The sequence below is a fragment of the Neovison vison genome, chromosome 11 (genome assembly GCF_020171115.1).
Source record: "Neovison vison isolate M4711 chromosome 11, ASM_NN_V1, whole genome shotgun sequence".
Classification (NCBI taxonomy): Eukaryota; Metazoa; Chordata; class Mammalia; order Carnivora; family Mustelidae; genus Neogale; species Neogale vison.
Window position 1 is genome coordinate 98,963,877 of NC_058101.1, and position 22,669 is coordinate 98,986,545.

The following is a 22,669-nucleotide window of genomic DNA, read 5'->3' on the forward strand; positions in this document are numbered from 1 at the left end:
GTGTTTAGGACAGTGTGTGGAGTACTAGTGTTGAGAATAGTGCTTGGCTTAAAAAACAAACAAAAAAAACCCACTTTGTTATTATCATTAGTTAATGTTTTAGAAAGCTCCACTGGTGATTCTATTCTCCTACCTTCAGTTCCCTCCTTAGTCTTGATTTCCTTACATTTACCTATTTTTAGACTAACACTTTACCAAGAGAGAGGGTATACAGGAATACCATTGCTTTCAACCTAGCTGTATAGGTCTGCTTCCCAAACCTTACCCACCTATCACTTTTGCTCATGGTTTATTATTTGAACTCTTAGTTTATATTTATGTGGGTGCAAAGCAATGATCTAGAATACAGGAGGAGACTGCCTAGGTCCAAGGCAATAATGCCAGCCCTATTCCTTGCCACATGACCTTGCTAATCATTTCTTCCAGTTAATTTTTTTTTTAAAGATTTAATTTATTTATTTGACAGACAGAGATCACAAGTAGGCAGAGAGGCAGGCAGAGAGAGAGGAGGAAGCAGGCTCGCTGCTGAGCAGAGAGCCCGATGTGGGGCTCGATCCCAGGACCCTGAGATCATGACCTGAGCTGAAGGCAGAGGCTCCAACCCACTGAGCCACCCAGGCACCCCCTTCCAGTTAATTTTTAAAAGTTGATGCTTACTGCAGTTTACTTTCAGAAACAATATACTAATTTTCCTCCCCTGTGAAAATCAGGACAAACCAAGCAAGCAGAATAGTAAATTCTTCTTGACATGGGTCTGTCCGTTGATCACCAGCATTTTAAAAACCAGATGCTATTTCAGAAGGGCGTAATAGGCTAGTGAAGTTATTATGACAGAGTGTGCACGGCTCTTTTTCACGTGGAGTAAAGAGAACTAAACAATTCATTTTCCATTTTACTGCTTAAAATGGAATGAAACAGAATGACTTAGAGGCAAGTTGGAATTGTCTTATTTACCATCCCTCTCAAACTTATATTTTTCTTTAAAAATGTGTTTATTATATAAAGTAGGAGGGTAATCCATCCCCCTCCTTTTATGTCGACTTGAAACAATGCATAGACTTCAAGTGCTGGTTTTGATTGGGATTAATTTGAAGTTAGGGTGTTAAAACCTCATGAGGATAATAGGGCTTTCCTCATGATTTATGGTGTTAATGTGTTTTTTCTTCTGAAGTCATTTAAAATAACATTTTTAAAGTTCTGGTCTGGAAATTTCTTTTTCTTTTTCTTTTTTTAGATCTTCCCTACAACAACCCCCCGCCTCCCCCCCCGCCTATATTTGAATTTGTCAATATAGCTGTGTAGATTGAGAAGCAATAATTAAGAAATAGCAGTAAGAAAGTTTACAGAGCCTGAGAGTATTTAATTAAGGCATAATATACTATAGATAAAGTCAAAGCTAAGATTTTGATTGTCTCCATGTGCTTCAATTAGCATCAAGGGACGCCTGGGTGGCTCAGTTGGTTAAGCAGCTGCCTTCGGCTCAGGTCATGGTCCCAGGGTCCTGGGATCGAGTCCCACATCGGGCTCCTTGCTCAGCAGGGAGCCTGCTTCCCCCTCTGCCTCTGCCTGCCATTCTGTCTGCCTGTGCTCCGTCTCTCTCCCTCTCTCTCTCTGATAAATAAATAAAATCTTTAAAAAAAAAATCAATCTTAAATCATTTTATACTTCTGAAATTTCCAAATAAATTTAGATTTTCTAGATACAGCTGACTGAAATGTAGTCATTTACCTTCTTTGCTGTCTATTCAGCTTACGTTGTGGATCTACTAGGCATCCAGTGCCATAGTAAACCTATTCTTGCCACCGGCTTCTACAAAATTGATGTCTTTTTTTTTTTTTTTTTTTTTTTACTTTTTTATTTCTTTTCAGTGTAACAGTATTCATTGTTTTTGCACCACATCCAGTGCTCCATGCAATCCGTGCCCTCTCCAACACCCACCACCTGGTTCCCCCAACCTCCCACCCCCCGCCCCTTCAAAACCCTCAGATTGTTTTTCAGAGTCCATAGTCTCTAAAATTGATGTCTTTAATCAAATCACGAATATAAATTTGATCAGTGCTATTCTGTGTGGATTAGGATCTAAAGGCTTATACATAAAAGTTATCTATAAGAAGATATATCCTCAGATATGCAGAGTCATGCTGGAGACATACATGGGTTTCCTCATTTTCACACTTAGATTGCTAGGTTAGATCAAAGCTAAATTCTAATTCCATTTAGTTTTCTGGAATAATCAGCCTTCTCTCTTTCCTGGCCAGTTTCCAATTATTTAGCCTTTTTTCTCTAAAATCCATGGAGCAAAGTTAAGCACTATCTTTCCTCTAATTTCATAGCATATTTGAAGGAGCTTTGTAGGGAATGGAGCAGGACGACAGAGTACCAAGCATGAAAAAGGCTAGGTTCTTGAATTGTTTTTGCCTCATGGTAAGTTATTTGGGGAATGCAGCAGTCATTATTATTCAAGAATAAAGTGACACTGGAAAACAACATATTTTCTTCAGGTTAACCATTCAGATTTATTTCAAAAAGGAGAAGAGAGTGTTTTTGTTGATTTTAGAGTGAAGGCAATAGGCTTTCTTTGGCTAATTCATGCAGTCCTTGAGTAAAATATAAACCTGGGTTACTTGGGTAGGATTTAAAGGAGTAGGACACATGTGAATACAATGATATTAGATATGTGTAATTCTGAATAATAAAATAAAGATTAAGATGGTAATTTTGGTCCCTCAAGTACTGGTATTTAAACTTTAAAAATCAATCAAGAGAGAAGATTAAGTGGTGTTTCTTTGGTACTAAAAATGTAAAGCTAAGACCAAATTGTTCTATTTTCACAGATTTAAGATATAAAGAATGATATTTAAAGACATTAAAATGGCTATTAAATTCTCTTCAGTTTGCAAAGAATCTCCTATGAAGTACACTTAGAAGAAATCCCTGAGTACATTAACTACTGTATTAGTATCTTCCTTCATAAACAAAGAAGAACAATTTGAAAGCTTTGCAAGACAGAAACACACTACTTAGCAAGAGCAATAACTGCGTATAAGACTCCCTCCATAGTGCTTGTAAATGTGGCCAAAATATATGTAATAGGAGAAACAATAGAATCATAAAATTAAAATATGACATTTGGACACATTAACCATTCTTAAGGTAAATCCAAAAACCATTGTCTTATGGTGTTTCTGTTTTGCCTTAACCACTCGATATTGTTCTTCACTGTTTCCAGCACTTGCTCCCTAGGTTTTTCTCCTGCTCCAGCATCTGGATACTTTTTGAAAAAACTCTCAATCTAGAAATGAGAGAGAAATAATTAAGAAAGTCATTTTCAGCCCAATTAGTATTCAAGGCTTTTATTTACAAGCTGGATTTGTCTTCTTCTTCCCTGGAAATTCATTATCATTGCACAACACTGAGTTATATGTCTTGGTGCATGAATTAGACTGAGCCCTTCTCTCAGATTGGCAATCATTACCCATGACTTTTAGACTTTTGGCAGCATGTCAGGTCCAGAGAGGCTCTGCCATCTTGGGGAAGGAGAGCAGCACATGAATGGCTGCATGCCCCTCTGTGCTTCTGCTGCTTCTCTATTTTCTGTGCATGGTTCCTGGAAAACCCAATGTGTGGAATGCGGGCTTTGCTTAGCCTTTCGCTTCAGGAGCTGGGACATTTTAATATACTTTCAGCTCCCTTATTAAGGCCTCATAATACCACCTCTGTTAACCTTGGTTCTCTCTTTCATCTTCCTTCCAAAATCCTCCCCCAAACTCAATCATAGTATTATCTGTCACTTCCAAAAATAAGAATAATTTTGTTCAGAAGAATGTTAACTTTCCAGTACATAATATACAGATAATGAAAATTCATACAACCTCAATTTTCCAACATTAATAAACGTTTTTCCCTCTGGGAACTGAGATATTTGAAACTTAAACATCTTTAAATTTCAAAACTATGAATTTTGAAAGGAATCAAATCTTGACTATCTTATTCCAAGTTACATACAAGGACAGAGGAGACATACGGTCCACACTTTGGTAAGCCAGAAGGTCTCATGCAACCTTCTAAGCCTCTCACGGCCTCAATTTTCTCAACTTTTACACTTTGTTACTTGAATTGTTTTCAGTTTAGAAAAAGTAGGTCTACATGTAATTAGATATAAAACTTACTTCTTTCTCCTTGTCTTCTGAGATCTGAACAGAGAAAATGCCATTTCCATTTAAAAAAAAAAAAAAAAAAAAGGAAAAGAAAAGTTTAATTCTGTTCTTCCTAGACAAGTTTAGAGGGATTTCACTTCATACCTGCCAGAGCTGAAGTTCAGTGTTGAAAGGTTCTGCTATCGTGACAATCCTGCCAAGGTTTCTGTCATTGAGTGTATATCTGAAGAGAAATTTAAGGAAGGAAGAGGGAATATAAGTGCCCAGAATTTTAAATCCTTTCTCTGGATGTAGAAATTTCCTTTTGATTTGTGGGGTTTTAAAAATAGTAATTTTCAAAGTAAGCAAAACAGTAAGTAAATACATCTGATTTAAAATTTCTATTCAGGAAAAATTCTTAATACATCTTTCAACCTTTTTGTAGACAGAGCCACACCATCATCCCAGATGTGATAGACTGCTGGTTGGATTCTCCCAATCTGTTCTTTTATCCTGCACGCATGAGAACCCAGGCAAGAGATCACATTCCTCCACCTCCCTCAGGGCGAGGTGCAGATGGGCGGCTCAGTTCTTATCAGAAGAACAGGAACATAAACGCCACATTAAACCTCTGCTTCCTTGCTTGAGTGAAGGAAAATTGCTTGCCTTTTATTCCCTTCCTCCAAGTTCTAGCCACACCGACAGGATAAGGTCCTAGGCCTCGTGGGGCAGAACCCTTTAACAACTTGGGAGTTCTCGCTTCGGGAGACTAGCATGAGTGAGAAATAATTATGTATGTCCTTTAAGCTGCTGCATTTCTGTGCTTCCCACACAGCAAAGCAGCTCTAGTCAACTTTACCCTGATAAATCCTCCATGTATCTTCCCTCAGGTACAGAAATTTGAACATAAACTATTTATTCTTCTTTCAAAAAGCTTCATGAGCTACTTGCATACTGTATTAGTCTGTATCACCCAATATGATCTATATTAGTCAGGCTACACAAAGACACTTGAAGCTAAGTGCAAGGATAGGATTTTAGAGATGATACTCTATTCCTGTCCCTCTCATACTTTCTCTCTTGTAGAACAAGAATCAGAAATTTCCTTGCAGACCATAATGCAAATAATTGCGATTATTGAAAATCTCATTGCAACCAATCACGGTATGAAAGAAACAACTACAAGAATTATGTATTAGCTTTGAACCACTGGAATGCCAGGGAAGGATAAAAGAAAACATATCACTACATGGAGAGGTAAACAAACATTAAAAGAAATTTTACATTTAAAAATTATAACAAAAGCAGAAGCCATGGAGATAAAAGCTAATAAAGTTTGTTGTATGTATTTTTTAAATGTTTATACTAAAAAGCTTATAAAATTAAGTAAAAATTCATTCTTTTGTTGTGAAAAGAGCAAATATTTTCACTATACAAAGAATACTTGCAAACTGGTAAAAAGGAGAAATATGCCAATGTGAAATTATCAAAGAAATGAATCCGCAGTTGCAAAAGAAACATAAAGAGAAAATGAACCAGTGGGGGGAAAAACAGGAAATGTTCTAATAAGTAACCATGATTTTCAGTGAACTAGGTCCAGTGCTCACTCTTATCACAGACACCACTTAACTGAAATCCACCATTTCTTTTATATCTCATGTCTTAACAATCTAATGTAAGCAATTTCCCTTTACTTAATGTCATCAGTCATTATCCCAAATATAATGTGTATGCTGCTTGTCCTCACCCCTCACAGACTCTGAGATCTCTTCCAACTAGCCTTCTGAAATGAACTCTTTCCAGGGAGTATTTCTTCTCATTTGGGAAATATTTATTTTCCCACATCCTTCATAGAAGCAGGTCAGAAATGGAGTTGATGTGCTCATGCTCCCCACCGTGGATTCCAGACCAGTATTTCCAGACCAGTATTTCTCTACTCTCTACTCTTTTTAAAAACCTCTGTTCCTTCTAGTTATTCCCTCTCATGTAACTTATGATACACTTTAGCACCTGACTCCTAGTCTTCCTCTCTACTCCAACCTGTGATTTCAAGGCCCACATTGATGATAAATATAACATCTCAGCTCCTTAGTTTCTTGACATTCTCATTCCCAATGATATTTTCTTTGCTTTGACTATCAATTCCCATGATCATGCCTTGTGATCATCAATAAGTACACTGTCTCTAAAATTGTTCATTCATGCATCCTTCATGATAAAATTTACCTTTCAGTTTCCAGTGTGACCATTCTTTGACTTCATACGGATTTCTGGCCCATCAACCATCCCTAGCCCTACTCTCCTGGACCACCAGCTCTTCCTTTTCTTGCACTTATTTCCTTATATAGTTTAGATTCCAGGATCTACCTCTTCCAATAACATTTTTTCCTAAGCCCTAAACTCCCTTACAGTTTAATAACTTGTTTCTAGCAGCAAACACTCTAGCTTTGGATGAAATCAACTGTCCGTTTCCTCTGTGCTTGCATCAAGTGGCTCATCAGTCAAGGGAGGTCACCCAACTTTTTCCAAAATGTTTTAGTATAAATTCATGAATATCAATCTTAGATGGACCCTTCCTGTTGACAGTCCTCCTACATTACCCTGGAGAGTTCACTCTCTTAATCCTTGAATTACTTTTTTTCAAGTGTTTTCACTCTCTTCCAACCTCCAGACATTCTCCTGCTTCCCTCCTTCTCCGAAAAAGATGACCTTGTCTTCTAATTCACAGAGGAAATACATAGTAACTCCTACATCTTTTAGTTTACAGACATACAAAGATACCTGTTTTTCTTCTGTCTTCTGTGCATTGACTCCTACTTCTCCCCACTTTCTTAAAAATTTTATTTTAAAAAAGAACCTTTTCTGTCTTACATATTAAATCTCTCATTTGTCACTAGCTCTTTCTCATCAGCTTTAAAATAAAGTAAACATATTAAAACTTAGCTCTTTCTCATCAGCTTTAAAATAAAGTAAACATATTAAAACTATCTTTCATGGGGGCGCCTGGGTGGCTCAGTGGGTTAAAGCCTCTGCCTTTGGCTCAGGTCATGATCCCAGGGTTCTGGGATTGAGCCTTACATTGAGCTCTCTGCTCCACTGGAAGCCTGCTTCCTCCTCTCTTTCTCTGCCTGCCTTTTTGCCTACTTGTGATCTCTATCAAATAAATAAATAAATAAAAATCTTTAAAAACAAAAACAAAAACAAAAAACTATCTTCCACAAAGAAAAAGAAAATTATTCCTTTCCTTGATCTGGCATCTCTTAATATCCTTTATCTCACCTCTTCATTCATGGTCAAAATTTACAAGACAGTTATCTACATTTCGTATCTTCATTTCCTCTCCACTGATTGATTAATTAAATTGCTTCAATTTAGGTTCTATCACCATCGGTCCACTGAAAAACTCTTTCTAGAGTTACTATGCCAGTAAATCTAATGGACGTTTTTCAGTCTTGGATTTACTTAAAACTTAAGTAGCATTTGACAAGAGACTATAACTTCCTTGAAACAATCTCCAATTCAGCATTTCAAAAGAGACTCAATGGCATCATAAATAGGAAGCTGAATTCATTGTTCTCCTTCTCCTTATCATTTCTACAAATCTAGGCATTATCCTTGTCCCCTCACTTTTATTTCTAATTCACTAAGCTCTAAATGTTCTTACCTCGTCATCTTAATTGTTATATCGAGTCCAATCTACCACTATCTTTTTCTGTGACTGCGCCAATAGCTCTCTAACAGCTTTTCTCAAATTCACTCTGGCCCCCACCTAGGTCTGTGCTTTACCACCAGAGCTTTCTTTTCAAAATAAAATTAGTCATTTCACTTTCTTACTTAAAATCTTTTAGTGACTTTGCACTGTTCTTATAATAACAGCCCAAATCTTAACCTGACCCTGCAAAGGTTGGCCCTTATCTTTTCTCTTTTCTGATAGAAGGTATTCAGCCAGGAATGTTTCATCTCCTGTTCACCTAAATAACTCCTGCTTTTCCTTTAGAATTCAGCTCAACCATCACTTCCTTAGGGAAGCCCTTAATGTCCAAATGCTCTTGACTTGGCCAGTTTCCCTTTTACACTCTTCCAGTGTGACTAGAACCTCTTCTGTTTGCAGTTATTACAGTTTTAAGTGTACATGCATTTGTGTGATTCCTTAATTAGTATTGGTCTCCATTACCAGATCTTAAACTCCATGAGGACAGAGATCCAGGTCTGTTTCTACTATTGTATCTCCAATCCCAAGCACAATGCCTGGTTCATAATAGATGTTATATAATATTTACTGGCTAAAAGGATTATAATTTAAAATGAGATATCAGTTTTCATATACTCAATTAGCAAGGGTATTTCTTTTTTTCCTTCATTTAAATTCTGGTTAGTTAACAAACAGTTCAGTATTGTTTCAGGTGTAGAATTTCAGTGGTTCATCATTTTATACATAACACCCAGTGCTCATCATAAGAAGTGCCCTCCTTAATACCCATCACTCATCTATCCTATCCATCTCCTAGCTCCCTCCCTCAGCTCTTGGTTTGTTCTCCATAGTTAAGAATCTCTCATGATTTGTTTTCCCCTCTCTCTTTTTCCTTCCTGAATATTCATTGGTTTTGTTACTTAAATTCCACATATGAGTGAAATCATATAGTATTTGTCTTTCTCTGATTTATTTTGCTTAGCATAAGATACTCTAGCTCCACCCAGGTCATTGCAAATGGCAAAATTTCATTCTTTTTGACAGCTAAGTAGTATTCCATTGTATATATACACCACCTCTTCTTTATCCATTCATCAGCTGATTGGCATTTGGGCTCTCTCTGTAGTCTGTTATTATTGATAATGCTGCTATAGACATCGGGGTGCATGTATTCCTTCAAACGTATATTTTTGTATCCTTTGAGTAAATACCTAGTAATGCAATTGCTGGATCATAGGGTAGTTCTATTTTTAGCTTTCTGAGGAACTGTTATACTGTTCTCCAGAGTGGTTGCACCAGCTTGCATTCTCACCAGCAGCTCAAGAGGGTTCCCCTTTCTCTGAATCTTGCCAACACCTGTTTTCCTGTGTTGTTAGTTTCAGCCATTCTGACAGGTAAGGTGTTATCTCATCATGGTTTTGATTTCCTTGATGATGAGTGATGTTGATCACCTTTTCATGTGTGTCTGTTGGCCATCTGTGTCTTCTTGGAAAAAATGTCTATTCATGTCTTCTGCCCATTTCTTAACTGGATTATCTGTTTGAGTGTTGAATTTGATAAGTTCTTTATAGATTTTGGATATTAGCCCTTCATCAAATGTTATTAAAAATATCTTCTCCCATTCAGTAGATTGCCTTTTAGTTTTGTTGATTGTTTCCTTCACTAATGCAGAAGATTTTTATCTTGCTAAGTCCCAATAGTTCATTTTTGTTTTTGTTTCCCTTGTCCCTGGTGACATGTCTAGTAAGAAACTGCTGTAGCCAAGGCCAAAGAGCTTGTTGCTTGTATTCTTCGCTAGGGTTTTGATGGTTTCCTATCTCACATATGGGTCTTTCATTAGCAAGGATATTTCTAAAGACAGCCCTGAGTATGAGCAAGGGTTGGAAAAATGGTCAAAGTTACAGTAAATTTTTTTTCTGGGCGGCCATTCTGCAACATTCATCAGACAGTTTGGAATAGTTTTATTATCCAATACACAGAGATTGGTTAAATAAACTAAGATGTATCTACACATTGAAATATGATTGAGCATCAAAAATAACATTGAGGAAGCATCAAAAATAACATTAAAGACATGAAAAGACATCCACAATAAAGGATGATGCAGGGGGAGAAGCAGGTTATAAAACCACATGTATCGTATGATTCCATTTCTATAAATAAAGAGCCATAGAAAAATGTCTCAAGGTAAATAGTAGTGTGAAAAGGGTTATTTCTAGGTAGTGGAATCACAGGTAATTTTTGTATTCCTATTTTTGCTTATCTGTATTTTGTGCAAAAAAAAAAAATACCCAGTTTATAATAAGAAAATGGGAGATTTAGAAAAAGAATCACACTAAGTTGCTATAATGATATTCTGTAGATTCAAAGAAAGTCTGTTAATTAGAGGTAAGAAAACAATTTTTCTCAGTGACCGTCTACAATTCTATAATGTTCCTTTTCTGTTTTGCTCTTCATGACTACAAATTAAAGGATATTTGGGGGAACTAGCAATGAATAGATATGATAAAGACTGAAACTACCTGTGTAAATACTAAAAATGTAAGAACAAAAGAGTTTAATCCCAATAAACCAATGTCATATAAACTGTAGCATTTAAAGGAAAGTATGTTGTATATTTATCATATTAATTACTTTTAGAACTAAAATAAGGATTTATCTTAAACATTAAAAAAATTATATAACAATCATCTTCTTGGACTTAATATTTATATAAGTATTATTATATTATCCAAAAGAAATTATTTCAATGCTCATAAAACTTGTAATTAGATTCTTACTAAACTTTTTGTCTATGAGGCAGTCTTTAAGTGGTTTCAGTCATGGCCCATTTACTTAATTTTCAACCATAGTCGTAAATTAAAATCAAACCTTAGCACACTACACTGATGACTTATTGAGTTAATTCACCTTCACAGTTTCATTTGAGACCTTACTGGAATAAACAAAAGCAAAGACTAACTGCAAATGTATCTTTGGAGGGGTGCCTGGGTGGCTTGGTTGGTTGGGCGACTGCCTTCGGCTCAGGTCATGATCCCGGAGTTCTGGGATGGAGTACCGCATCAGGCTCCCAACTCCATGGGGAGTCTGCTTCTCTCTCTGACCTTCTCCCCTCTCATGCTCTCTCACTCTCTCTCTCTCAAATATAAATAAATAAACATTTTTTAAAAAAGAAGTATCTTTGGAACTTTTTGATTAAGTCTTGAACTAGAAAGGGGCTTAGTGGTGTGGCCATCAGTTGTCATAAAACAATCACATGACAAAACCATCCATAAAAAAGCAGCTTATTTATTTTAGGATGACAACAAATTATTTAAGAACCTAGACAGGAAAATCACTCATTCTGAATTCTGGAAAATATTCAGGAATTTGGAAATATTTGTATAAAGCTTGCTCATTTTTGTTTAATTCATCCTATCCAATTTTAGCAGGGAAATTCTATTTATTCAAACTAACCATAATTAATATCGGGTGTTATTTTTGTGTCCAACATGTGGTTGTAGTATAATTTTATGTTTGAGGCTATGTGAAATAATACCTCATGAGAATTAGGTCATTAGACTATGAAGAAATATTAAGAGCCTTGGGTGAGGGTTTTGGAACTAGCATTGGAAATAAATATCAACTTATTATTTTTTAAATTCAGGATTAGGTCTAATAAATTTATTTTAGGGCCAGATGTTTATGACTTCCATGACAAAATAACACCTGTTTTTTCTAGTTATTAATTATTAAGAAGTACAGTAATGAACTAATTTTTTAAATGAAAAATGCCTTATTTGAAATAAATCACACCAGAACTATTCAAATAAGCCTTGAAAAGTACTTTATACTTAATAAGCAGTAAGGGAATGGCCATTTTATAATGCAAATGGAACATTATTTACTTATCTTTTTACAATAATTCAAAAGTAAGCATTCTTCTTCATCTGCATAGACTTCCTGTATCATGTGCTCAAAAAATGAAAGACTTATGGTCTTTTTGATTAAAACAAAATACTCAGTACTTGTCACTAGGCATATATTAAGCAAATGAAAGGTACTAGCTTGCATGACATGAAGCTTTATCTTCAGATAAGAACATGTTCTCAATAGAAAGATTCAGTAATTCTAAGTCATGCATTTCATTGAAACAGTTATAAGCAGATGGACAAAGCAACACACACACACACACACACACACACACACACACGCCAGTCAATTTTTGTAGAGATGGATGAGCAGTTACATGCAGTCACTGCAAAAACAGAAAAACCAAAACTTCCTCACAGATAGGCAAAAGCAATGTAGGGTATCTTAGTTGAAAGATACAGATACAATCTGGATCTCAGAAGGATGAGAAATGTGCATGAACCTAATGACAGCCTGGTGAATTGTGGGGTAGAAAAGAGAACAGAAATAAAAGTTATCTTCAGAGTTAGTGTTTCTGATAAGGTGGTCATTATCAATGAGCGAGTGCTGATAGGAAAACAGGAGAGATTAGGAGAGGATAACAGGGCCTGTTTCTCAGTGTGGGAATTACAGACAGTAAAGGTCTTTTTGTCAATGTCTACATGGGATATATAATCTATATTTTATTTTATATTCTGTAAAGAAAATTTTTAGTGGGAATAACCACTAAATTTAGAGGATTAGGACCAAGAATAGCAACATTTCTTCTAAATGGGGCTGAAAGAATGAGAAATTTGGGAAAACATCTCTTTAGTTTGATTTGTTCCTCTCTTGTCCTTTCTGTTTCACATTTTAAAATTGCTATTGCCTAGAGAATGTAGGTCCCTTTAATACCTAAAGTATAATTATCTGGTCAAGGGAGATAAAAGTTTTCATCCATCTAAGCTCAGTAAGATATAAGGTTCCAGTTTGAACCCAAGTCTAGAAACTCGCTTAGTTTTCATTAAATCTTGAGAATTAAATACATGCCTGGCGTTATACTAGGTGCTAACACAACAGAAAGTTATATTAACCTGTTTTAACCAAACTAAAAATAATGCAATTTAGGCATCTCTCCAGATTTCAGAACTCTGTAGATCAGTTAGAAGAAATAATTTCCAGAAAAGGATTTGGGTCTAAAATTAACTAGTTTATTACTTCCCTGGAAGGAAAATACCATGATCCTTTACTTCTAGTAATATGCCATTCCAGATATTGTATAGAAAGTACAACAAAGGGAAAAAGAAAGAACTTGTCGATGGTATCAAACAGAGAGAACAAGCCATTATCTGATTATCCCACCTGTCAACTAGATATTCCCAGTTGAGCTGAATCCAATTCCAGGCCATATTCTTCCCATAGCTGTTGTATGAGATGTATCGGATAACTGTAAACACATCCTGAGTTTTAATAAGGTTTGGGTCCTTGAGCATATCTAAATATCTAAGAAAACACAAATAGAAAAACAATTTAAAATGTTAACTATTAACTTTTTAAAAATTAACTGAATTTATTGTATACAAGCACTTCACCCACTTACCTATTATCCCCTTGAACTACAAAATTTTAAAAAACCAATAAATTAAGGGAAAGTATTTATACTTTTATTTTCTAAAGAATAACAGTTACATCTTATTTGTTTTTCCCTAGATTGTAAGAAACAACCTTCTAAAGCAATTTATATGCTTAGATTAATTAGCTCTAATTATAGTTTAATGCAAAGAAGTCCAAGAAAAATTAAGTGACCAAATTGACAGATTTTTATTAATTGTATGCCATGGCTGTACCTAGAAGGAATATCTTGACATACTCTAGACCATTCAACTTCCAGAAACTGCACTTCAGTGATAGTCCTGAATTTTTGTGTAACTTATCACTCATCCTCTAATTCACAAGAGTCTTGGTAAGACATGTAAGCACTTGCTAATTTTCTCATCAGATAATCAGCACAGTGGCATCAAAATAATGGATCAATATGATATTTTATGGAATGGCAAAATGATCAAGTTCTTGATAGACTATTTTTAGAGCCAAGAGCAGAAGAATGGACATCTACCCTAATGCAAGATGGTGAAGAAGTATTGCTGGCTTTGTTTCTGGTAATCCTTACAAATTGGCTACTGCATCATAATTTCCTATTTATATTCTGCCTTGTTCATACCTATATGTTTCTCAAGGATAGATATCATGCCTTATTCATTTTTATTCCCACAATTTATATACCTATACATAGAAAGGACATCCTATATGTTGGTTAAGTCAATGCAGTAAATAACTCAGAAATCATAACTAGGCAACAAATGAATTAGGGCAGATGCTAGTTGATTTGGGGCATGTGTGTAGTGGCAGAAGATTCATAGATGTGCTTCAAGCAGTCTTTCTGAGTGGGAATATAAATATATTTTGTGTGGATGTGTGCATATTGTGGCACATACTCCTTCTCTGATGACAGAAACCAGTTTGATCAAGGTCTCCTTGATCCTAGGGAAGTAGGTAGGCTCTTACCCCAGCCTCAGAGTATGATGATGGCCCAAATCAGTCAAAGGAATTCAAGTTCATCCTCTCTGGCAAATGACCAAGAGGTAGACCTAGAGTATAACCCAGAATGATCAAGTGTGATCCAGTTCTGGTTATGAGGGGAAGCGGAAATAACTCACCTTAGCATAAAAGACAAAGCCTTATGAGAAGAAACTCCTTTGTCCTTGCTCTTCTTTCACTAAACATATTTGTGTGAAGACAAACTGTTTGGAGCTCTAGAGGTTATGAGACATCCAACATGTTGAGGATGACAGAAAGGAAAACGCCCCAGGTCCTGAATCACAATGTTGAACCACTGCTCACAACTAGAAACTGCTGACTCCCAGAGTGTTTTCATATGAGATTACATTTCTTTATTCCACTCTTACATGGATATTTTGTTTCTCGCTGGGAAAATAAGTTTTAATAGATGTTCTTGGAAACGTATCCTACTTTAATTCACATCTTAAAGTGACCATGACACATAAACCATCAAATGCCACTCATATGAATGAAAAAAAAAATTACCTTGACAAAAGAGTAACATTCTTCACCGATGCTAATCCGTACAACAGTTTTTCTTTTTCCTGAGCTAATGAAGTTTTCTGGTATTGATCAAGAGTGTAGTTCCATGAAGTCTCATTGCCAGAGTTCTGCATTCCATACCGATATACCAGAAGCCTGAGATTTACAGGAAGCCTAGAAGAAGAAACAATGTTTCAGAGATTTTTATTCTTCATTTCTAAATTTGAGGTCCTCTAGAAATGAGCACATGAACAGTCACCTTAGAGTCCCAGTTAGCCACTGCTGAAATAATTGGGTAGCATTGTCCAAGGCTTCTTGATCTCCCATTTTGCACGCAAACCCTAACACGGAGGCACGGAGCAACCTTAAAAACAAACACAAAGCGGGGGCTGTGAGCACTTTTTAACATGTTTTAACACATACAAACAAATATTAAATGAAAATAAGTTTTAAAAATGTAAGAAGTAACTTTATAATGTGGCCTCCGTCGTCATTCCATCCCAGATGATCTGCAATGGGCTTCACTTGACTTTGGAAGTATTTCTGAAATAAAAGCACCATGTACAATGAGTAATAATTTACTATTTATCAACAGTTCCTCATTTATTATAATCTATAGCCCCTGTTGTAATCCTCTTTCCTACTAGTTCAGAGAACTTTGGGCCTCTCCTTAGGAAAGAGATGTTTTCAGTTCTTACAACATGGCAAATTTGCTTCAGTTCTGAAGATAAGAACATCCTGGATCATTCTCTAATGTTTTATAAAATTTGGGGTAAGCTCCTTTTAACCTCTACTTTTTAGTTAACATTTGTAAGAAATGGAGTAATGCCTGACATACTTATTGCACTAAGAAGATTAATCAAGCATTGATGAAATAAAAATACTGATAACTAATATATATATGCCGCCTTTGGGTTTACAAAGAGTGTTTATTTTATATGACCTATACTATCCTATTGCCGTAGGCAAGAATGGGCCAACATTCCTATTGTATGAAGGAAATGAAGACCACAAATATTAAATCATTTGTCCAGTTATTGTTCAGGAATAAGGAAACAAAATGTTATATATTAGTAAGAATAAATTCATTTTAACATAGATAAATCCATTGAAAATAGGATCTAGTTAGTATTTTATCTATTGTAACAAGAGAATATATTGTACTATATTCTTTCTAACACTAAAATATATCGTAAAGTGGTATACTGAACCAGAAATACTGGCACATTTCAAGTTGGAAAAAAATAGAAATAGTATCTTTTTGGTTGGACTAGTTGTATCATTGTACTTTCCTTTAATTTCACTTGGCACATGGATATGCTCTTGCTCTTGTATCTCTCAGAAGTTCCTTGTCTCAGAAATCTCCTTATTCTGCTCACCGCTGTAAATTTACTGTCATAAGATATAACATTAACATCACCTCAATCACAGGGTATAGCTCTTTATCATCTTCAAACATGCTAATAATATAGGTTACAGCTGAAATTGCTCTTTGCCATGGTAAAAAGTTTTCTTCCATTCTGAGATACTTGGTCAGGTTTAGAGCCATTTTATAATCTAGAAGTTGAGCTCTAAGGAAGAGAAAAAAAATTAATTAGAAACTATAGACTAAAAACAAAACAAAACAAATCAACCATAGACTAGTACTCATTTGACTAAAAGTACTAATATGGAAGTCATAGAATTCAATGTTAATGAGAATCCTTCTATTAAGCAGTTAAGAAAATGCATTTATTTGGGGGGACACAATCAAAGAAGTTTGTTCACAATGATATCTTAGTGCTTTCATATATTCAGTAGTAAAGAGGAAGACAGAACATTAAAAAGTACATTTGAAAAATCACTGAGGAGAAATTCTGGATAAAACTAAAGCCATTTAGCTATAGTTAATATTGATGGATAGACACAAGCTGATTATAATGTACAAATGTGGGGCACCTGGATGGCTCAGTGGGTTAGGTGTCTGACTCTTGATTTTGGCTCAGGTCGTGATCTCAGTGTTGTAGAATCAAGCCCCCACATTGGGCTCCAGGCTGAGCAAGGAGTCTACTTGAGATTCTCTCTAAATATATAAATAAATAAATCTTTAAAAAATACTTTATAAGAGGGCCACCTGGGTGGCTCAGTGGGTTAAGTCTCTGCCTTCAGCTCAGGTCATGATCTCAGGGTCCTGGGATCGAGCCCTGCATTAGGCTCTCTGCTCAGCAGAAAGCCTGCTTCCTCCTCTCTCTGCCTGCCTCTCTGCCTACCTGTGATCTCTCTCTTTGTCAAATAAATAAATAAAATCTTTTAAAAAATACTTTATAAGAAAATAATATATATAAATGTCCCATGATAAATATATCTTATTAAAATGACTTACCTTTGATATGAAGAGGAGACATAACAATACTCATGAATTATGAATGCATAAAACATTCCAGTTGAACTAATTTTTCCCCTTAAAACATTTCCTTTTTCATACTTTTCCCCAATATTGACAAATAAAAAATGGATTTTGTTCCTTCACAAAATTTGAAGTTTCTATTGACACTTCAAAGTTTAACGAATCCAATTTCTTCCTCCTTAAAAGGAATTCCAGAACCTTTTGAAATACTGTTCTCAGAAACCTGTTATGTCTCAAATTTTAGCCTAGGTTTTAAAAAAAAAACCTGAGATGGGAATTCTGCCTTTTCAAACCCACATTTTGAAAGTTTAAATTAAAGAATAAATTTTGAATTTTTGAATTGGTTATACTGATGCATTGAATTACTATGTTTGAAAGTATTTTGTGGATGAAGAATGAATTATATCTTGATTTCTCCCCAAGAGTTTGATTAGAGGTTGAACTAGTAGTATTGGACAGATAGATAAGAATGAGAATTTTGACATCGTTTGATTTGTACTAATGAGATACGATACAGTGCTTGTTTTCAGTGCAGAAAGCTGACTTCTTCTATTTTCTCAGGTCCTGATCTTATTTAGAAAGAATTATATTTAGTAGCATGCAGCCTCCCTTAATAAAAGCACTATTAAATAATATTAAGAAATGGAGTGTTTTCTTGAGAATGTTTGTTAAGGAAGAAAAATTATAAAATTTTGTGTTGATATTTGAGACTTGAGAATTTTCTAATTTTAATGATTCTCTGTTTTCCCTGGTGGATAGAACAGTTAACTATGTCCAGCTGATGATTTTAAGGTGTTTATGAAGAAGAATTGTTGCTCTTAGGATCAATTTAGCAAAGAGAATAATGGAAGTTTAGTAAGAATGAGCATTTGGTCAGAAACCAGGTGGTCTGTACATTTCAGGTAGGTGAAAAGATTAAATGGAATGGGTCTTGGTTACCAGGGCCAGAAGAACTAGCTAATTAGGTAGCATAAATAGTAGTAAGAAGGGAATCCAGTTATCCAAAAATCAGAGATTCTGAGGAAATACTGTGTATTCAAATATTGAAAATCAATATCCTATCCTATTGCCTTATTTTTCCAGCAGGCTTGATAACTATACAATAGTTCCATTTTGGTATCACTTGTTTTCTTTAAGTCTGAATCATATGGTCAGAAGATCAGACTGGGAGTGATTTTTTGCTGGTTATTACAAGGATAACATTTGAGAATTTAGCTGAGATATTTTTCATTTCCCACAAATAATGTTACTCTGTAGCTCCTACTGGTCGTATTTGATTCTCCAGAGGAAGAGCAGTATCATTTAGAACTATGATTCTCAAAGTGCAGTATCTATCAACAACACCTGGAAAGTTCATTAAATCACATATTCTGGCCCCCCACCCCCCCGCCCAGAGTTTCTGATTTAGCAGTTTTGGAGTAGGGCCAAAGAATTTGCATTTCTCATAAGCTCCCCTGGGCAGTGTTGATACTGGTGGGACCCCATGTGAAGACCTGGTTTTGAGAACAAAGACATCTATAGTGCCCTTCTCAGATCCCCTTACAGTGCTTGATTGGCTCACAGCTGCCACCTTCTTCAGAGAAGAGCACTTGGCCAAATATATCCATCTTGCCTAAGAGGTAATGCAATACCTCACCCCAGGCCATTAATTCTCTGATTCAGGAAGGCAACAAGCCAGCTTGCTTCCTTCAAGTTAGACCCACTTTATAGCATAATTCATTGCTTTCTAGTGGAATCTGGCAAAGCTAGACTCCATCTGAGACCATATCATGGCTCAGCTTTTATCCCTGCCCCACACTCTTTTTTTTTTTTTTAAAGATTTTATTTATTTATTTGACAGAGAGAGATCACAGGTAGATAGAGAGGCTGGCAGAGAGAGAGAGAGAGAGAGGGAAGCAGGCTCCCCGCTGAGCAGAGATCCCGACGCGGGACTCGATCCCAGGACCCCGAGATCATGACCTGAGCTGAAGGCAGTGGCCTGACCCACTGAGCCACCCAGGCACCCCACCCACCCTCTTTTTCATACTCCCTATCTCATGAGAGTACTCTCTCAATAACCTACATGTACATGAACCTTTTCATATACTGCCTCTAGGGAGCTCAATCTAAGAACTGAGCATTCTTAAGCAACTTTGAGTCTCAAACTCCATTTGTTAAATCCACGGGCATACAGCAGTTCTGAAAGCCAGATATGGTAAGAATTTCATTTTATTTTATTTTATTTTACTTTAAAGATTTTTGGGGGTGCCTGGGTGGCTAAGTTGTTTAAGCATCTGATTTTAGCTCAAGTCATGATCCCAGGATTCTGGGATCGAGTCCCATGTCAGGCTCCCTGCTCAGTGGGAAGTCTGCTTTTCCCCTTCTTTTTGCCCCTCTCCCTTGCTTGTGCTCTTTCTCCCCCACCCTCAAATGAATAAATAAAATCTTCTAAAAAATTTTTTTTTATTTGAGAGAGTGAGTGTGTGAGAGAGAGAGCAGGAGTGGGAAGAGGGAGAGGGAGAAGCAGAATCCCCATTGAGCAGGGAGCCTGATGCGGGGCTCGATCCCAGGACTCTGATCATGACCTGAGCCAATGCAGATGCTTAACCAACTAAGTCATCCAGGCATCTCAATAATTTTCTTTATTTAAAAATCTTCTATCAATCTAGTAAAAGCCCAGCTTGAGGGACTCAAATCATAGAACTGTCCTATCATCTGGAAAAGTTAGAGGCCCTAAGTTAAAGACAGTTCCCACCAGACTCGATGGAAAAAAGGACAAATGGGTCTAATGAGAGAATTCTTGCCCTCCTATCTTGGGCTGAGGCACCCAGGAAGTTTGGGGGAATCGTATAACAATCATATAAACCAGGCTTCCCTGGGTGTGACCTGGAAGTACATTCCAGTCCTCAGAGAAGCTGACTTAAGCATAGTGTCTTATCAAACGTCGCTCTTCACTGGGACATTAGAAATGGTTTGGAGAAGTGTCTAGGTTGATGCAGCTGACCCCATGTGCTCGTTTCCCAGCAGAGTCTTTGGTGGTGTGGAGAATTTCAAAAAATCCCCATTGTGTCTGATTTCTCAGTGTTTACTTGCCAATTAAATTCATATTTCTGGCTCATAATAGTCTTTTTTGCAAAGAACTGGGTCCTTTTGGAGTCTTTCTGATTACCCTATTTCTCCTTTCTCTAAAAGGCAGCATGAGGATGGGGATGGGCGTGCAGGTAGGAGGGTGAAGTTGCTTATCCAGTTCTGTGTTGTGCTCTGGTTACCTCTGCGAACACCTGTAAAAACCAGTAAGACCAGTGACCCTAGAGGTCTGTATTCACTTGGTGATATTCACTAGGTGGCCTTTATTTGCTAACTTGGTTCTCACCTCGGATATCATTGGAGCCACTGCTGTGTGAGGCGGGGCTAAAATTCTGCTTGGATCATTAGCTTAGGTGACCTTTTAAGCCATCCTTTCCTCATCTAGAGACTCCTGCTCCCACCCACGGATCTGTTAGCTAGTGCTCTCTGCTTTGCCTTATGTTATTCCTTGCGCCTCTCCTGGCTTTACCACACGGTGGACTACAAGAGCACAATCCAAGCTATTGAAAAGGAAAACCCTACTGTAACAGGTGGACTTTCTGTCTCTGTTTTGGCAAGGCCCTTTGCCTAACCCCCAAACGAGGCTTGTTGGCCTAAGCCCCAAAGATGCAGACCCACCAAAATGGAACTAACATGGTCAGGAGAGATTTTTGTGACCCTTAGTTGATAACCCATCACCAACCTATTAAAGACGTTGGAGAAGCTAGGGGCAGGAGACATTTTAACAGAGGGCTTCAGGGGATCACTGTCAGGGTACTGTGAATGCTCTCCTCCCACGGGGGAGGAGGATACAGGAGGCTTTTCACCTCACTTCAAGCCTAAGAAAAGGGGTTGTAGTGAAAACACTGGAAGAGTTTTACCTGTGTATCATGGAGTTTGGAGACACAGTGGCCTGGTGTCTGATACCCTGAGAAATCTAAAGGATAAGAAACTACGGGTGACTATGGCTCTAACTTCAGAGTAAAGAGTTAAGACTGTGTGGGCTGGCCCACACATTGTTGGGGGAAAAGATATATGAACACTTCTTATGGACCAGATGTGGTTCAGAGGTTTCCACTCACCGACCTCAAGGAACTGCAAGAGAAAGATCCTAGCAATCAAAATGAGTATGGATGGCAAATACGCCAAGAAAACATCACATAGGAAAGTCAATATTAAACATCTTCAAAGTCCAGAGAGGACCACATGTAGACAGCATGTCAGGATCTTTCCTTCCCTTCACCGGCTCTCCCTCCCTGCTCTCCTGGCCTTAGCCCTGGAGGAGTCAGAGGCAGCCTGGCAAGTGAGGAGCAGAAGTTCCGTGCAACAATATGGTGAAGACATCAAGCACCTTGTTCCCACTGCAGGTGGCTGGCCTGACACCAGTCTGAGTTGGGGACAGGGAGGAACTTTAAATGCAGTTGATAACTCCGATGGTTTTACGGGACTGGGCTCACACTCAAACTGAGCCTGTCTGGAGGACTCGAAGTGACTGGGAGAATTTTTATTCCTTGTCTTGAGCAAATGTGCCTATCTGGATATTCATCTGGGGCAGTAAGAGTACTAGCTCCTCAAATTTGGGGACAAGGGAATCAAGAAAATGTTTATATTTAGATGTGCTCTTTTACTCTGCTTATGAAACATGATAGTTAACATTTCTTTTTGAACACCCAAGTGGTACTGTATAAATTCTTATCCTACCACAGGCGCTTACCTGTTCAACTACATGTTTCTCCTTTTTTCTCCCTAAAGCTTCTGAGTGAACTGCACTTAGCTGTAGCCAACACCGGTGGACTTTACTTCTCTGAGTCCTGTTTCCCTCATGTGTTACAGAAGGAAATTGGGTGATAACTAAATAGCTCTGCTGATAGCTCGGGTATTTTCCAGATCGGTTGCTGTGTGATTCTACATATTTTTTGGTTTTCAAGTGAGTCTCACATTCTTCACTTCCATATCCAAAATTTTATGGGGGCTATGGCCAAGGAGCTGAGCAAATGCAAGAAAGTCTTTCAATTGTGCGAATTATTTGCTTTATACACAGTACCCAAGAGAGACCTGTTCAAAAGGCTTTCATTTCTTCAACCAAGAAGAACTGTCTGCATTGTGTTGTGATGGGAATTAAATTATAAAGATTTTGTAGTTCTGTGTAATTTCTAAGAGCCAAGATGCCAAGCTTTGGAAAAGGTCATGATGCATTTCTAGGAGAGTTTTCCCTCTAAAGAATTCTTAATTGTTCTATTGTATTTTAAAATGTTGATTATCTTCCTTTACCACTTAAGTCCCCAGGCCTCTGCAGTGTCTGGTACAGTCAAGTGGTATACTTTATAAAGCACTTGCTATGGGCCAGACATTGTTTGGGGTGCTTTATGTGCATTATTTCATTTGTTTCTTACAAAAGAAATTTTATAAGGTCTTATAATTTTATAAGTCTTATAAGGT

General features: G+C 37.0%; 1 protein-coding gene across 1 annotated transcript in view; it reads right to left on the reverse strand.

The window, feature by feature from the left end:
- Nucleotides 1–2,491: 2,491 nt before the first annotated feature.
- LOC122889258 (glutamyl aminopeptidase) overlaps nucleotides 2,492–22,669 on the reverse strand; it is an 82,054-nt gene continuing 61,876 nt past the window's right edge. Inside the window, exons 14-20 of the mRNA XM_044224255.1 lie at nucleotides 16,220–16,370; nucleotides 15,269–15,342; nucleotides 15,059–15,163; nucleotides 14,803–14,973; nucleotides 13,060–13,200; nucleotides 4,302–4,380; nucleotides 2,492–3,292 (exon numbers count right to left, since the gene is read on the reverse strand). Of these exons, the coding sequence (XP_044080190.1) occupies nucleotides 3,149–3,292; nucleotides 4,302–4,380; nucleotides 13,060–13,200; nucleotides 14,803–14,973; nucleotides 15,059–15,163; nucleotides 15,269–15,342; nucleotides 16,220–16,370 (865 nt within the window). The 3' untranslated portion in view covers nucleotides 2,492–3,148. The remainder of the gene's footprint in view (nucleotides 3,293–4,301; nucleotides 4,381–13,059; nucleotides 13,201–14,802; nucleotides 14,974–15,058; nucleotides 15,164–15,268; nucleotides 15,343–16,219; nucleotides 16,371–22,669) is intronic.